The sequence below is a fragment of the Bombus vancouverensis genome, chromosome 1 (assembly GCF_051014615.1).
Source record: "Bombus vancouverensis nearcticus chromosome 1, iyBomVanc1_principal, whole genome shotgun sequence".
In the NCBI taxonomy this organism is placed as follows: Eukaryota; Metazoa; Arthropoda; class Insecta; order Hymenoptera; family Apidae; genus Bombus; species Bombus vancouverensis.
Window position 1 is genome coordinate 14,054,537 of NC_134911.1, and position 17,337 is coordinate 14,071,873.

At 43.0% G+C, this 17,337-nt stretch overlaps 1 protein-coding gene across 1 annotated transcript in view; it reads left to right on the forward strand.

The window, feature by feature from the left end:
* The window catches only part of LOC117153611 (discoidin domain-containing receptor 2), a 159,019-nt gene that overhangs the window by 134,751 nt on the left and 6,931 nt on the right, over window positions 1–17,337 (forward strand). The window contains exons 11-15 of the mRNA XM_033327805.2: window positions 2,113–2,235; window positions 4,841–4,950; window positions 9,059–9,259; window positions 10,360–10,452; window positions 17,169–17,310. Coding sequence (XP_033183696.1) covers window positions 2,113–2,235; window positions 4,841–4,950; window positions 9,059–9,259; window positions 10,360–10,452; window positions 17,169–17,310 — 669 coding nt within the window. The remainder of the gene's footprint in view (window positions 1–2,112; window positions 2,236–4,840; window positions 4,951–9,058; window positions 9,260–10,359; window positions 10,453–17,168; window positions 17,311–17,337) is intronic.

Genomic DNA, 17,337 nt, shown 5'->3' on the forward strand with positions numbered 1-17,337 from the left:
CCTTTGACGAAACTAGCTTCAATCAGTTTTAATTGTGACCGTAATACTGACATTGTATCGATTACCAATTCGGATGATTGATCTTCAGTTTTCCATACTACCCTTCAAAAATTTGGTAGATTTTTCAACATTTGATCGAACCAAACCACCCAATATCTATCGTACGATACAATAAAAGTAATAAACGTTGTATCGACCATTTTGCATAAACATCAAGACACCGAGCACGATGGATAACGTTGTTTACGCATAACAAGTAACGTAAAAGGTATGCACGCTGGCAAACAAATAAAGTATCGCGCGTATTCAGGAACGTTTCCGCTCAATCTGCAGAATCATTCGATTGATCGGTTTGTCGACGTATAAACGAACTGCCGTCAACGGGCTGCGTCGAACCCTTTCGCGAATACCCTCGGAGCAACCCTCGTGGAATGTATCATCATTACGCGGTCCGGTGGCTTCCGGGCCAGTTCGCTCTGTTAATTGCGGAGAGAAAGCGCGTCGTGTAATCACGTTTGCAATCCTATCTCCCTTCTGCCACCCTCTGTCGTTCTAGCCCTCTCTCTCTCTCTCTATCTTTCTCTCGCTCTCTCTCTCTCTGACTCTCTTCCTCTCCCCAACTTTCTCCCTCTTTTTTTCTCTTTCACGTTTTCGCGTGCTCAACCCATCCCCCAATTTCCGTCGACTCGCGTGCCGACATCGCAGAAATATTACACATAGGGGGTGGTTGATTCGGCAACCTGCGCCTAAATCGGCGCCTACCCGCCGCGATCTGTTGGAATAAAAATACGCCGCGGCAAATTTGTAGCATGCCGGTGATTTATTTTCTGCAACGCGTACGCCGAATACACACCGTGCCAACCGACGGAACGACGTATTTTTCGAGAATACCGATCTCGTGTTCGCGCGCCCCGTTTCATCGAGCACCCAGTCATCCATCCCCTGTACAACCAACATCTTTGCCCGCCACAGAGTGAAAAGGAATGGATCGATCCGACAGCTGAATACGAATCTGGGTCTTTCGTTCGTCGTGTGAGTTACCTGTCCATTGAACTTCTTTGAATTTTCTATAAGCTTTATGTTTGGCGACGTTATGAATCGCTACCTGTGAAGGTGTACGAATTTTACCTGTAAAGGCTCTTAAAGTCAGAAGTGATAGATCGTCGATGGCAAGATTTCTTTCTGACGCGAAGACGCAACACCGACTATCGGACGGAACGATTGCAGTGCGATCGCCACGATTTCCGCGGTATGTAGACAGATTGATTCGAACACAATGCTCCCAAAGTGGTCGTCTACGTCGAGACGTCTGCGCGTGATTGACAGACGACAGCGCCACTCGAAACAGTCAAAACATTTCGGGGTGGCTCGTCGAGCCTGGCCTTGACGCATCGTAGCGACGCCAATCATTGTCCCCGCGCGATCCGTCATTAGACCCAAACGGCCGTCCTCCGAAAACATCGCGCCAGGGGTTATCGGTGGCTCGATGCAGTTTTACAATGGGACGTGTCGAATGTTATACCCGTCACGTTCGACTGGTCCTTTCGACGCGATCTCTGCTCCCCTTTTTTTTCTCCCTCTCTCTCTGTCTCTCTCTTTCTCTAACTCTCTCTCTCTCTCTCTCTCTCTTTCTCTCTCTCTTTCTCTCTCTCTTTCTCTCTCTCTTTCTCTCTCTCTCCCTCATCTCCCACGTTTTATTTCACGTCGGTAACAATGAACGTTTTAACGTAAAATTGAGAGTATCGATGTGACGAACGAGTGTATGCAATTCCCGATCATAGACATATGGAAATTATTCGAAAAATAGATTTTTAGTCGACAGGAAGCTTTCGAGGGATGTCAAATGGATGAAATCGACGATGAACGAGATATTTTATACAGAGAGAGAGATATAGGCTCCGATTTATAGAGATAATTTTGCCACTTAAATTATTGTATAAGTCTGTCGGGTTTGTAATACATCACAGGTAATTTACTGGCGCGGGAAATGACGAATAATTCATCCGCTGACCGGCCCCCATGAAACCCTCGTGTTACCGCGGTTAGCGTGATCATAGATCGTTGATTATCGATCGATACCACGAACGATGCATTGTTCTTTCGTTGTTTCAGTCGCCGACTCAACAGGAGGTACTTTCGGCCCTGAAGAGACGTCTGGAGCAGACAAGCGTCCCGCTCTTCCCACGGCATCGCCTCCGCATGCTCTCGAAACTTGCCGAAGGGGCCTTCGGAACGGTAACGACATTGTTATTACGTACCAACCACATATCTATTTTAAATTAGACACGCGAATTGGACGCCACGATCGACGATTCGTCACGTCCACTTCAATAACGAATTACCCCCGTGTTAGGATTTGCTTTATTATCCTCTTCGCATTGAAACGTAGATACTTTGTTCATTTTGATCTCGATCTTGTACGATAGGCTTCCTCTTAGTCGGTCTTCACGAGACTGGATATAGGGATGCATGAATGAGCAATCAATTAAGCTGAAAATATATGCAGAATATCATTTGTAGATTGTAAATAAAATGGAATAATTTTTGATACTTTGTTTATGAAATATAGATATTACGACGACATATACGCAAATAAATAACGTTCCGTCGATAATTTTCGTTTGCTTTCTTGATCGTGATCCATTTGTTGCAGGAAAATCGTACTATTTTCATTTTCATCTCCATTTGGAGTTTCTAAATTTTTAATTCCTCATTTTCCATAAATTCTCTTTAACTTTAACCCGCGTTCAGAATATTAAATGGCAAGAATATTTATCTATACTTTATTATTTATCTAGGAAAACAGAACTCTTTAATTAAACTTCTTACACACTTCCATCTCCTTCCTTTTCTTCTGCTTCAAAATTAGATCCAAAGAATGTCCTCGTCATTCGTTCGATTGAAATTTCCTTTACGAAGTTCTCTTATTTATCCCTTTGGACTTCGTAACGAAAATATAATTAAAGCGGAGTTCTATTAAAGGAAAACCGGATAAGAGGAAATCCTATTACCTTCTATCAGCGCAATTCCGAAAGAAGACAGTTAGAGACATTTTATCCAAAAAAAAAAAAAAAACAAATATATCCCTACATCGTATAACATCAAGTTGCTTCTGAACGTCACATAATCGCCCCATATCATTCGCGTTCATCACAGAATCACGAAATTAGCGATCTCGCGTTTTCCAATGCTATTGTATAGTACGTCATATCATCGGGGCGGCGCTGTAACCTCAGACCTAACCTCTCTATGCGATTCCCGCAACATTATCATAATACACTGGCTGTTTATAAAGTGTCGCTTTACCCCGCTAATACAGACCAACGGAAACACCTACTGAAATACCATCGAGCCACACAGGGTTAAATTACAAACGGCCGATATTACGAACGAACCGGATGTTACGTTGGTAGCACTGCTCGCGCAACCAATCGACAACAACGAGCGACAGAGGCATCGTGACGGGTATTCCCAGCCGTCGATTTTGCATGAATTCGGGAATACGCGCGATACACGTCTAGCTTTCCTTGCACGGTGGTGGTTAAACGACAACCAGAGAACACCGTAGCGACGAGAGAAACCGAGAGTAGAGCCAGTGAGAGAGAAATCAATCCGTTTGTTGACCGTACACGGACAATTCGCCACTGGCTACGCGCAACAATACGTCGATTAACGAAGTGTCCACCCTGTTATTCTTCCCGTCACAATAGCGCCTCGTCTAGCTCGTCGAGGATAATCAGTTTCGAATGCGTTAGAGCGGCTAATAATTCCCTTTTGTTTCCTATCCGGCCGCTGGCACACCGTTAATGACCGGGCCAAGAGAGATGCTTCTCTCCCGTTCGAGTTTCGGCCGTGTCAGCCGGCCGCTGCATCTACATGCACGCGATCGCTTTGACTTCGAAATCTCGACCGCGGATCAAGCGCGGAATTAATCGTTGTTCGCTCTACATAGGATAATGGTGTCGGTTACCATCAGAAAATTACTAATTTCCCAGCTGGATTTCGATGTATATCGTATGTGGCAGCGACAATGCTCCAATGTTGATTGTTTAACCCATTCGCTTTTACTAAAATACAGCCTAATCCTGTATCTACGATTGCTGTTCTAACGAACGGCCTACTACTTTGTAGAATCGCGGGATGAATTTTGTTGACACGCTTAAAGCATGAAGACGCGGGAATCACGTCGGTACCGTTACTTGGTTAATTGCGTCGACGTAATTCGCACGTCGATAGCAGAGAATGTGTTGGGCTTGATGCGAACGATGTCGTAGCAGTGATGCTGTGCCATTATGTAAATTCAAAGTCGACTGGTATGTTCGTAGCGATAAGCTTTCCTGTTTTTGAATATGAAACCCGTACTTTTCTCTCTTTCTCTTCCGATAAATACAATTTCGATATTGTTAACTCTGTCAATTAATGTATTTCTAATAACGCGATGCACGCAAACATACAGTATCGCTGTTGAAAATGTAAAGTTGAATCGCGCCATGTCACCGCTACGAAACTGAAACGATATCGTATCGCTCGTGTGTATCGAACCTTATCTGACTTCCGGTGTCTGACTGGCCGCTATCGACGGCCATCTTCCACAAACGTGGCGGCGAGTATAACCGTTCCGGTGAAAGTTTCGCGATAAATTCGCCGTACGACGAATAATCTAATTCAGGGATCATCCATTCTCGTTAGACGAATTTATAGCTCTAACGAGCAGCTCGCGATACCCAGACATTTTATTTTGTAATAAACGGTCGGCACCGGGAGTATTCTTCTTCATAGCTGACCGATCCCAAACGAAAACGATTCCCGTGTAAAATGTAAACAAATTATGCCCATAAAGGTGTACGTGGCGGAAGCAGAAGGGATCCCGGAATACGGAACGACGACCACCGTTGGCAAGCGTCTCGTCGCCGTCAAATTTTTACTGCCGGAAGCCAGCGAGAAAGAAAAGTGAGTATAGAAAAGTTGCGCGCATCGCTCGCACGTAATTTGCATTCCGTTTCGCCGTTACAACGAGCTCGATCGAGCCATTGCCCCGCATCTTCTTGTCCCGCTTTTCTCGACGTCAGGGCGATAAACATTTTACAACCGCGGAAGAACGGCCTCGGTTACGCGAGACCTGATTTTACGCAAGATTTCTTCTTCTATTCAACCAAGGCCGTACTTTCCAAAGAGTCAACTGATCACCGGGAAAGATGTTGGTGATAAGAAAGATGAAAGATCGGCTCGTTACGGCTAATTTTTTATATTTAATTTATCCTACCTCGGTAGTACAAGATAGCGGTAGATTTAATAAGACGAGAATTCGAAGTTTTCAAAATACCGATTTTTATTTATTAATTACCATGAAAAATGGCAGCAAATTCTTGAAATTTGCAATATTACCAATGTCTTCGAAGGAATAGAAAAAGCAAAAAGCGGAGGAGAAAAATAGAAAGAGAAGAAATAGAAGGAAACGTAAAACAGGAGAGAGTGTTAAAGCAGAAGGGAAAGGAGAAGGATAACGTTTATCCCAAGATTCAAGTAGAAATAGCCAATACTTCCCTGACGTAAGACGTTATTGCCCTATCTTTCAACTATCCAGTTGGAAAACCTGATTAAAAAGAAACCCGGATTACCTACCTTAATTGTTTCGTTAAAATCGGCAATCCAAAGTAGAAGTCCTCTGCTTACAAGCAACAGTAGTCGTTATAACAAAGAGAAGCTTCTAACACTTCTCGCATAGAAAATAATGACTAGAACCTATCTACAAAATCTCTCTCAAACCCATTCAAAAGTATTGCGATTAAAACCAAAAAAGAAACATAAATGACACCGTTCGAGGAAACGGCGTCCTCGATACCGATGCTACCTGCAAGATACACAATGGCTGGCGAGCATAACGCAACGAAATCGGGTCTATTTCGCTAGCAGCACCGTGCACAGGAGCAACGTAGGTCGTGATACAAACCGATTGCGAATGCATCGAGCGATCGCCATCCCCGGAATAGCTGCCCTGTGCATAAAATTCATAGCATTGCTGGCTCTTCCCAAATGTGTCCCGGTTTTTCTTTTCCTCCGAAACCGGGGCCACCGGTTCTCTCTGCCCCTCTCCTCCTGGTTCTAGCGGTCGCATCGTGGCCGTGTCGTTTTATAGAGGAAACCACACGGCGGTGAAACGTCCAGATATACCGGCGAAGACGATCGTTCTCGCGGCTATCAAGCTAGACATCAGAAAAAGGCCAGTTCGATTCCACGAATGGAATAGATTTGCATACAATGACCAGAGAGATAGGGTATCGGGAGTTCGCCGCGCTTCGTGGCGACGCGAAAGAGGGATCATAGGGTGGTTGGCCAGGGGACAGGAAGAGCAAACCAAACGAATCCACCAGGGACAGACGACAAAGCTTTCTTCCGAAACGAATATCGACAACGTCCATCGGACATCGTTGCAGCTCCCTCCAGCTTTTGTGACCGAGAAACTCTGTGCAAGGGAGGGGATAAGGAAAGTTTCATCGTCGCGAATGAGTTATCTGATGCTTGCTGAAAAGGAGAATGGAAAAACGATTCGCCTTCAAGACTTTTAAGACCGTGACGTTCTAGTTTCTAACTAATTTCGATGATGTCGCACGGGTGATGACAAGAAGGATGCGAAAGACGAGTCATTTACGTAGTCTATTTAGTTCGTAGAAGATTTTTCTTCTTCTTTGAGCTTTTAGCGAGGAGATCCTGGGAAAAGCTCCACTAACGTACAGTTTGCTCCAGCGTCTTAAAGCACACGCTTCGACGCGGTGTAACATCTTTCTTTTTAGAATGGTATTTTACATGCAAAGCTTCTTCGCTGTTTCTCGTTATCTTTGGCGTCGTACAATTTTCTTTTTTTTTATGAAATACTATATTCTCTTTACATCTCAACCAATCGTACGTGACTGCGATAGGTCTAAGATTAGGTTTCAATTAAATCACATAATTCTGTAATCATTTATGACCCGTTAATATCACTCGGACATTTCAATGAATATAAAAAAATGGTAACCGTGTAACATAAAATGATAAATGAAGAACGTACTTAATCGAAGCTGCCAATGTTGCTCACCAATGATCAACACGGCAACGCGTCAATTTCAATGGGAAAATCATTGCCTCGCTTTCAAGCTGACCCAATAGATTTCGAAACTCTCCTCGTAGTATTAACAGAGGTAATTGCGTTCATGATTTATCACGTATACCAATCGTTTCTACTAATATACTCTTGTCGTTCCGCCTTATCGTAAATAAAAAACGAAACGATCCGACCCATGGTTCCTCCGTGGTTTCCACGGTTCTTCGAACGTCTGCTCACGCAACAAGTCTCCCACCGCGAGGATGACTTATCGCGCCCCTATCGTGACTGGAACTTGCTCCACTTCCTTTTCCACCTCGCGCTTCCACCTTGTGCTTTCAACTTATCCACATGATCTCACCATCAAAGACAAAAAAATCTCGTGTTTCTTCGGCTTTCACTTTGCAAATGTTTGATGGTCGCTTAACGATCCAACCAATTCAACTTTCTCGTCCAAACACGCAACAAGAATACCAGCTCGCTCTTGACAACTGGTCTACGTTCACGAAAGATCCTGCTCACAACGAATAAGGAATATTTTATGCGTTATAGCCGGCATCAAGATATATACAGGTATTGACTCTCTTGATGGCGTACGCTTTGTTCAAAACAACGTTAAATAACGAGCCGGTTAATGTTCTGCCGGTCATATTCTCGTTAAAAAACAGCACACTGAATTCTTCGATCCCGGATACGCGATATGATTTAATCGCGTTCACGTTTCCCGGCTCTGAGCACCCTTTTACCGTTCCATCGTTTCGTGTTTCGTTCATTATTGAAGAGAGTTTTTCTCCCTCCGTTAACAATCGCGGCCATTTTTCGGGGAATATGTATAACTTCGGTCCTCCAGCCATCGAACAATGCTTTCAATTTTCACGAACAAACACAGAGTCGCTCGAACATTTCGATTTTGTGAAATCCAATTTTTTTTTTAGAAATAATATTTTTCAACGTAGCTTTACTTTTACGTTCAACTCGATTGCAAGGTCAAAGGCAATATCACCACTGTAGTTCAGCTTTGTTCGGACACTTCTCATTATATCCGTGTTTCTTTACTCGCCAACATTTTCATCTCTCGATTTCTTGCCTTGCCTATCTTCCATGAATATTCATTCGAAAAATGAATCGCGCCTCTTAAGCTTATCCCTGCTGAACAGATAGCGTAACGACGTTCCCTGGACGCTTGATCACGCGGACATTTGATAAGGAGAATCGGAAGACGATGGACAAGCTGCAATTAACGCGCTCCACCTACGGACATCGAGACGGGCAACGTATTATTTCGCTTACAATTTAGCCCCATCAGGGATATATTTGTCGCCCACGCGACGTTCCGAGGTGCCAGGACCATGGAGCGCACCAGAATTCGCAGTTTATGGAGAATCGATACGAGCCACGTAGTTTTGTTAACGGCCGCATTAAGCTATCATGCGAGAGTGCCATTACCAAGTCGATCGTAAGTAAGGCTGAAGTAACGATGCTGCGTGGAAACGCGTCTTGTTACCGCGTTTCTGAAAAGCAGAGCTTCCCTCGACACGGCTACGTCTTGAGCTCGTTTTACCTCCGGTGCCTGCATACAAACGAAACGTCGAAACTTTCTTCGAAAATCTTACGGTTATTTCGCGCGATGGACACTGCCGAGTCAAGCAATGGCTCCATTTGCTTTAACAATCTTCCAATTGCCTCGCGTCGATGTAAAATTGGACGCTGTATACGATTTTCTACGTTTATACTTGTTTTTTTTCCTCTTTTTATTTCTTTTTTATCGTACGGAATTTCTGTTTATGTACACGGGTCTTGGCGATAGAAATTTGAAGAAGATAACAAATAACAAGATTACCTAAGAAAAGAACACGTTAGAATGCAGAAAAGAAATTGGAATTCAGATGTTTCGTTTTGTCGAACGATCGAATCATCTAAACCAAATATTCGTAGGTAATAAAGCCACGAGTTAGTAAATCCTATGGATCTGTTAAGGATGGATTTCCAACGAGACGTCAGGATCCTGGCAGCTCTAGAGGATCGCAATATCGCCCGGGTCCTGGGTGCCTGCTGCCGCGAAGAGCCATATTGCGTAGTAATGGAGTACCTGGAACATGGAGATCTCTGCCAATTCCTCAAGACGCATATCACTGCCGAAGATGCCCATTCTATGCCGATCGGTGTCAAAACGCTCAGGTAACTATCCATTTAACGACGCTAGAAAACCAATCATCCGCGAATGTTCGTGCATTTGTTAAATTTAAACGTAGAAATATGTACCGAATGCGCATAATATGCAACAGTATGAAAAACATCCGAAGTAGAATGTACCTTGTTACAGCATTTAGAAAATGAAATCACAGTCTGATAAACTTCAGACAGTAAATAAAAATTGCATCAGGTAGAGATGGGATCTTGGAAATATCTTTAAAATAGTAAAATCGAAACTATCCGCGTACTTTCAAACACCTAATGAGTGACGATTTCGGAAAAAAGAGAAAATACTTTTAAGTAGATTCGAATCTTCACAAGGTGGGTTAGAACTCTTTGCAAGTATCCCGAGTAAACGGTACTTTCAAGTACAATCAAACTTTCAGCAAGGAGATTCGAGCCTTTTATGAGTACTTTAACCAGAAGATTAGTCTGTGTAATAGCTTTCCATCTACAACATCGAACTCTAGTAAAATCTTAATCCACGTTGTACATAATCTATAGTATTTACGCTTTCTATACTTATAACTACACGTCGTATTTTACAGTATTCGCCAACGTTATATCACTTTACAAGTAAAGAAACTGCAATAAAACATCAGAAACTGTAACGAATATCGTTCGGATCGTACGGAAATTGACCCGGATTCGCAAGTACACAGTGAGATTGATCCCATGCCTACGAGGCAACGCGTGAAAATTAATCAAACGCTAAAATTTCAATAACTCCTCCGGTGAAACATCGGCGTTCGTCAGCAAGACTCGTGGTTTAGTTCCATCCGCTGTGGCGAGGCGTCGCGAAGTTAACACCCAATAAGTTTCGCCCAGGTTGGAGTTTGAAGCGTTTATTAATCGTGAGCGACGTAGCCTTCGAGTACAGTCAGCAACCCCCTTCGCGTTCCGTCGTTTCCGACGAACCCGTCCGTCTCTTTCCAACCAACCAGACCTTCCTCTTCTCTGTTCCTCTATCTGCCTTTCCTATCACCCCCCTCCCTCTCTCCTTGACTCACCCTAACTCTGAAAAGCTTGCAGTCTCACGCCTTAACTTCGTCCTCTTGCAACTCACGCCGCTTTCCTCGTTTCAGTTTCAACTGTCTCATCTACATGGCGGCGCAAATCGCGTCGGGCATGCGGTACCTGGAGAATCTGAACTTCGTGCACCGGGATCTGGCTACTAGGTGAGTACGACGAGAAGTTCGAGCGAACGTATCCGGCCGGATCTCTCTTTCCCACGAGGATAAACGCGTCTTAGCGGCGCACATCCAAACTATCATCGTTTCGTTCGTAGCGCAGATGTTTTGTTACTCTAAATAGGAGGAGTCGACAAGAAAGAGAGAAGACAGAGAGATACGTAAATGTTGTTTCGACTTCTAGCCCGTGGAATACAACAGGGAATGCGTATAAATGACGTCCTTTAATCAAGCTGTTTCGTACTCTTCGCGATTTCATTTCCCTTTAACCGCTCGTCGCGTCGGCGCAACACAGACGTAGCTACGAATACGGAGAAAGCAATTTTCGAGGTTCCTGAAAGGATTACCGTGATGTGATATTCCATAGAGGAAGACGAATTTCTGTAGCTTTCGCTTTGGAATATAATCCTGTGTTTTCGTACTTACATTCGATTCCGAATGGCATTTTCTGGTTTTTCATCCACCATTCCGTCTCTATAAGACACTATGCGAGCTAAGAAAATTTTACTTCTTTGTTCTATGATTACACATACTTGTGTACAAAATATTCCAGTAGCGTGATTATTTTTTTGTACCGGTAAAAATGTGTATCGTAATTTTGAAAGTTACCTTTGTGTTTATAAAAGAAATCGTATAATCGATATGCCTCTAAGCATTCTGGAAATATTGATATGTGGTATAAAAATAAAATTGAAAGAATTGACGATTAACGAAATGGTCAGAAATAAATACCGCTTAAAGAAGTGGTTCTTTAGAACGTGATAAGCATCAGTTCGCAGGAAAGCGAAAACCCGATATCGGGGTTTGTCGCTGAAGTTGAAATTAAATTATAGCTTTCCCAGAGCGCATTTCCATAAGCCCCCAAAACAAACGAAGCCGCAAAACCACATGGGAAATCAGCGATTCGTTAGCGATACGTCGAGCGGAAAATAGCAAGAACGGTAGTTTATTTTCCCGTGGAATAACGATTAAACGTGTACGTTGCAGTCATTATCGGCTATGCGTCAACATCAAAATTGTTTGCTCGGTTTATTACAACTATAAATTAGTTCGACCTGGTTGTTCGTAAAATCCGGCGTAACTTTCCAGTCGTACGAAATTATCACAGCACGAATCTCCTAACAACGTACCAGTACCAAAATTACATTCGATTCGATAGGAAGGCCCGATAAACTTTTATAGAGTGTACAAGCGTGACACCCCCTAGAAAGAGTATTTTCGTAATATGGGACATTCCCAATTCTACGAAACGTTCCGATATCGGTGCGATCAATTTTATTTCGATGTATTTCACGCGTCATTCAATTTCGCCAATATTGTTCCTCGCCCAGTACGTGATAGTAATAGTCCACTATATTTATATTTTTCAATTAATGGACCCGAAATAAATTTGCTCGAATATATTTTATGTCCAACTGTATTTCATAAAAAAAAAAATTACTTCGCTTAATATAGATATTTACTTTATTTTTATTGATATCGACGAGGCAACAGATTTGCTAAAAATTTCGAAGAAAATCCTAAAGACTAACAAATGCTCTGTTATTGGCCAATAGAATTGGATGATCTTTGACATCCCGCACAAGGCGTATAATATCCAGGATCAGAAACCCTTGACTTTCACAGACAAAAGCGTATATGTATAGCCAGAATGCAACGAAACCCATCCATGTTCCTGTTATTGAAATGCAATGGCCATCCCCGTTGAATCGATGGGAAGTATAGATGCACATATGTGCATATGTGCTCTACATACATATTCACGCTAACCGCGGTGCTCTTACAACACGTGGAACCTAGTTTCCGGTTGACCAGTGTCTCTCAAACGACCGCTCGTAAATCTTAATAGAATACCAGGATGCGTTTCCTGTACGTTCTCTCCGTAGTATTATTAGAAGCAGATTTAAGTCGATCTCATCATCATCCACGCCATTCCCTAAATACATCGGACATTTTTATTTCTTTTTATGTTTCGATAACAATTAATTTAACATTGACTTTAGAAAAATGATATTTAATTATTTTCGTATTATCGGTCGCAAGTCCAATGTTTCTGATGCAAAGCATAATGTTTCCTGCATTTTTCTTCCTCTTTCTTTAGTTACGATGTAGGTTAATTATAGAGATGGAAATTCCAAACATCAAAGTTCGTACGGTCCGAGTCCTCAAACGATCCGACGAAAGAAAACGTATTTCTCGGTTGCCACAAAGCTTTAAACAGCCCTTTGTCGATTCAAAGAGAAGATTCTTGTTGTGAAATTGCAAAAACTAAAGTTACTTTACTATCAGCTTTATTAAATCTTCGCGTATAACATGCGATATCCGTGATCGCGAGAGAGCTGCACACGAGATCCGTCACACACGAATTTCAACTTTTCACGAGTGAACGGAAAACCGGAAAATAACCGAGCTCTGTTTGAATATTAACGAAAACACGAAGTTACACGTTCGTTGGGCAATGTTTAACAAGGAACGTTTCATAAAATAGAACTCTGCAATTCGTTCAAACAAAATTCGTGGCCCACTGGAGTATTTCTTAAACAATTAAACACACGTCACATGTTTTTCCATTCTTTGTTTTACCATTTAACCTATTTGACCACTGCTGAAATATTTATATTTCAGTGGAAAATTCAATACAAAATTCAATTAACAAGGTAACAATTCTCGAAATCAGAAGAGAAAAATAACTGTAAATAACTCGATGAATTTGACTCGTTAAATTTTATCAGGTCGAATCGTGACTCGTTCGATTTTCGAGAATTCGTAACGAGGCGGCGAGAGGACGTTCGACGAAAATATTTAACCGGCTTTTACCGAGCTGGTCGTCGAACGTGAACGACCTGTTGTCGCACGATGTAACTGGAGAGCAGCCGCAAACGCGGTGAATCCATTTGCAAAGGAATCAGAATTTCATGGTGGCCCGGAATTTAATCAAAATGTAATGCCGTAGATAAACGTCCGTCCGGATGATAAGCGTTGACGCGACGAACCGACGATTTCCAGCGAAACATATGATTCTGTGGGAATTTCGTCATGATCGTCGCGTAAATTCTTCCGCTGACTGTAACGCGTTGAAAGAGCAACGTCCACGATAGGTGGCCCATCCTCTGGCATAAACCTGATTCCTTTCGTCCATCGAAACATCACGCGTGCATCGCGTGCCACGACCAATTAAGCTCGCATCGTGAAAAAGGAACTGCTTTCTGTGAAGTCTGAAGTAGCCCTGAAAGAGGAATTAAGAGATCAGCTTATTACAGACCTCTTACGAACCTCGTAATCCAAAGCTTATAATCTTCGTCCCTAAAAATTCTCTTTCAAGAACAGGTAACTTTGTACCTCTGTTACATTCCTACATGTTCTCTTCTTGATTCATAGTCGATGACTCGTTACTTTTCCAACTTTGTCTAACATTGCACGGGATAACATTGATTGACCAACATATTGTAGTCAGATATAAAGAAAGAATATTTCGTATTCGAATTTGAGACCCGAGATTTGAAGTACTTTTCAGAGGGTAAGATAAATCTCGCTGGGAACCAATCGAGGTTTAAGCGAGCATGATGAAAATCTGAGTGAAGGTAAAAGGGAAAGAATCAATTGGAAGGGGCGAGTTCACGTATGTATCGCCGGTGTCGGAGAAGCTCCGCAACCCCGACTGCCTATCCTAACACTCGCCAGCCAATTTCTCCTGGCACCTTATTTTATTCGCGAGTGCGCGCCGTATAAAGTCATTCTCGGAGCCGGACCAAGTGGAAAAGAGGAAAGAATCGATCGCTGATCAAACGGTAATGCAATTCAATTGGCACGATCGAAAAAAGGACGAGAACGGACGGAAGGGTTCTTCCTTGTACGTGTATACGTGTGTATACGTACGTATATTCGTGTGCGTCTGTAATAGTCGAAGAAAGGAAGAACGTGCGTGTGATCGGGATATAAGAGAGTATATGAGTAAGCGCGTATGAGTGAAACACTTAAGGATAAAGAGAAAGACGATAGAAAGGAGCAGCACACAAGCATACACATACACAGAATGGTTCTATGTGGTCGTCAGGATAAGAGCAATACCAATAGCGATGGTGGTGGTTCGTGATGGTGATGGTGTTACCAGAAACGGCAATAGTGGTCGCACACGCCGCAAGAACGTGTAGCTCGATCATGGAGAACGACGAAGACTCAATGTAGGTACTCCAACCCCGACTAAGCGTGGCTCTTCCTTTGTTCCGACTTCGATTACAAATGTAGAGAATAGCTTTCTCTACCTCCCACATCTTTCTACCGTCCCTTTCTTCTTTTCCTCTCTTACTCGCTTCCTTTTTCTTTTTTTTTTTTTCTTTTAGATCATTCACCTCTCCCGTCACCCTCTTTCTAGCGACAAGAGCAACCTCTGCTACTCGGTTTTCGATCTGACGGCGTCCAGACATCACGAGGTCGAAGTCCGGCCGATCGCACACAGGGCCTTCGAACTCCTTGGCTCGACGACTAACGCGAGAGCATCGCCGAAGACACTTGAACGCAGTGACAATCGATAATAGCCGTACGAGTGACTCTTCTCGAGTTGTCGAGGGAAAGTAGATACCCTCTGTCTTCGAGGAGGATTCGTTCGTCTGAACTCGAGCAAGAAGTCTTCTGTCGCGCATTACGGACCCCCTGAATATTTCAAGACCCTCTTTGATGAATAACTTAATACCGGGACTGAGTAGTACCTAAGTAACGAAAAATCGTAAGCAAAGTCTACAGTGAGTGTGGAAAGCTCGCGAGCAGTATTTATAAAATATAATTAGCGACGGAGTACAGTTTAACAGAGTAGTTCGAATTAGAACATCAGTGGTTTGAGGTTGGTTCGTCAGTCGTTAGCTATCCCCGCTTGTCGCGAAATCCAATTATAATCGAGTCAAACATACTGGTATCTGCAGATAGACACTTCCACTTAATATAATTCACACAGAGGCTCAATAGGATCCGGCTAGTGAACATTGCTTATTGCATTAACGTTCTGACCCAGGACTTCCGTGGATCAGGTTAGCATCGTTGTCGCCGCCGCCGTCGTCGTCGTCGTCGTCGTCGCCATCCGTGTACTCCAGGAACATGCTATAGCCAATAACGTGATCGATAAAGTGCGGCTAATTACCTAGGTTCTGGCTGCAAATTGAAGCTTTGTTCCACCGTCGAAATTAATTGACTCCATTCACTCGATAGCGCTGGATACTCAAATACCGTTCAGTTGCTCGTTTGTCTCGGCGAGAATTATAGTTCGTCTTTGAAAGCAGGAGGCAGTCCGCCGACCGACACCAAAATGGAATGCTGTTAGATGGATATTTCGCGGTGTTCGAGTGTCCTCTATGAAGACACGAATTAACACCGTTTCGCGACAACGAGAAACGTATACGGATGTGCTCGACCATCGAGCAACTTCGCTACAGAATTGATTCATTTCTATTAATGGACGAACTTTGTAATTCGCGTCGGTTATCGCGTGACAACGTTCTTGTCACTTCTCCGTAGCCTGATTCCCTTAACTTCGTTCTTGAAAGCCTTATGAAAGGAGAATTCACCTCCGTGATTTAGAGTTAATGGGAATCTAATATTACAAACGGCGAATTAATTACAGAATTTGTTGCTTCTAAGAATTAGCAACTTGGTATTTCTTAAGTTTTTATTCTTCTAGAAACATTCCATCCCCCAAAAACCATAGAAACGAGACGTTTAATAACAAATTTAAACGTTCAAGTCTATCTTAAACCTCGCTAATTATCACAAGCAATAGACGTTTCGGGATAGATCGAGCCATAATTAAGCACAACTCGTTTCAAATCCAGTTAGAATTAAACCAGCATCTGAATTATATATTATATATAAACTAGAATTATAGCAGCATCCATACAACCATACACAAACGTATATAAATCTGCTAATGTATACAGTACATACATAAACGTGTACACGTGATAGAACACGATACGTCCGTATTTAGATTCGCATTCTTTTACGACCGCGAACCTTATCCCGTCTCATAACGATCCGCGATGATCATTCAACGGTCCAGCCGGTCGCTTGTAAACTTTGCCACAACGTTACGTTCGATTGTGGAGTTGCGTGTGCTTGTACAGGAAACGTAGCTCATCTACACGTACGTGCAAATACAGCCTGCAGGCAGCCATTCCTGCTTCCGGTCGGCTACCATGCACAGAATGCGTACGCGTATGCAGATTGGCGGCTACGCTATGCACCCCACATACCGACGAGAGATCGATTTGAACCGTGCCTTTTTCATTCGAAATGAATCGGTCGGAAAAGTATTCGAATTCTCCGGCTGAAGTCGAAACTGATTCACGTATCTGCGGCCGAGCCTACAATCATTCCCGAAGTGTTCTCGATACAAGTTTCCCCTTTGAGGTGCACAGAGAAAACTGCACCCTTTTAGCAAGCGAAAGCTACAAACGAAACACAAGAGCCGATCAACGTTTCCTGTCCACGTGAAACGCGCTGGAAACGAAATTTGACAGACGAAATAACACGAATCAAAAACCTATGGAAGCAGTTATCGTGCGGTAAATTAGATGATCGTTAGCAATAGCGATAATAACGATAAAAGCTCGTTCGATGTTGTTTCGGAAGTTAATTAAGTGGCGCAGATCGGAACGTTTGTAGAGCAGAACAGTCGATTCATCGCGTTCATCGATAACGATGATTTTCGATTACAGGAATTGCTTGGTGGGCAAAGCTTATCACATTAAAATCTCGGATTTTGGTACGGACAACGAATTGTACGCGAGCGATTATTACAAAGTCGATGGCACGGTACCCCTGCCGATACGCTGGATGGCCTGGGAATCCATATTCCTGGTAAGCTTTATTCGAACGATACCAATC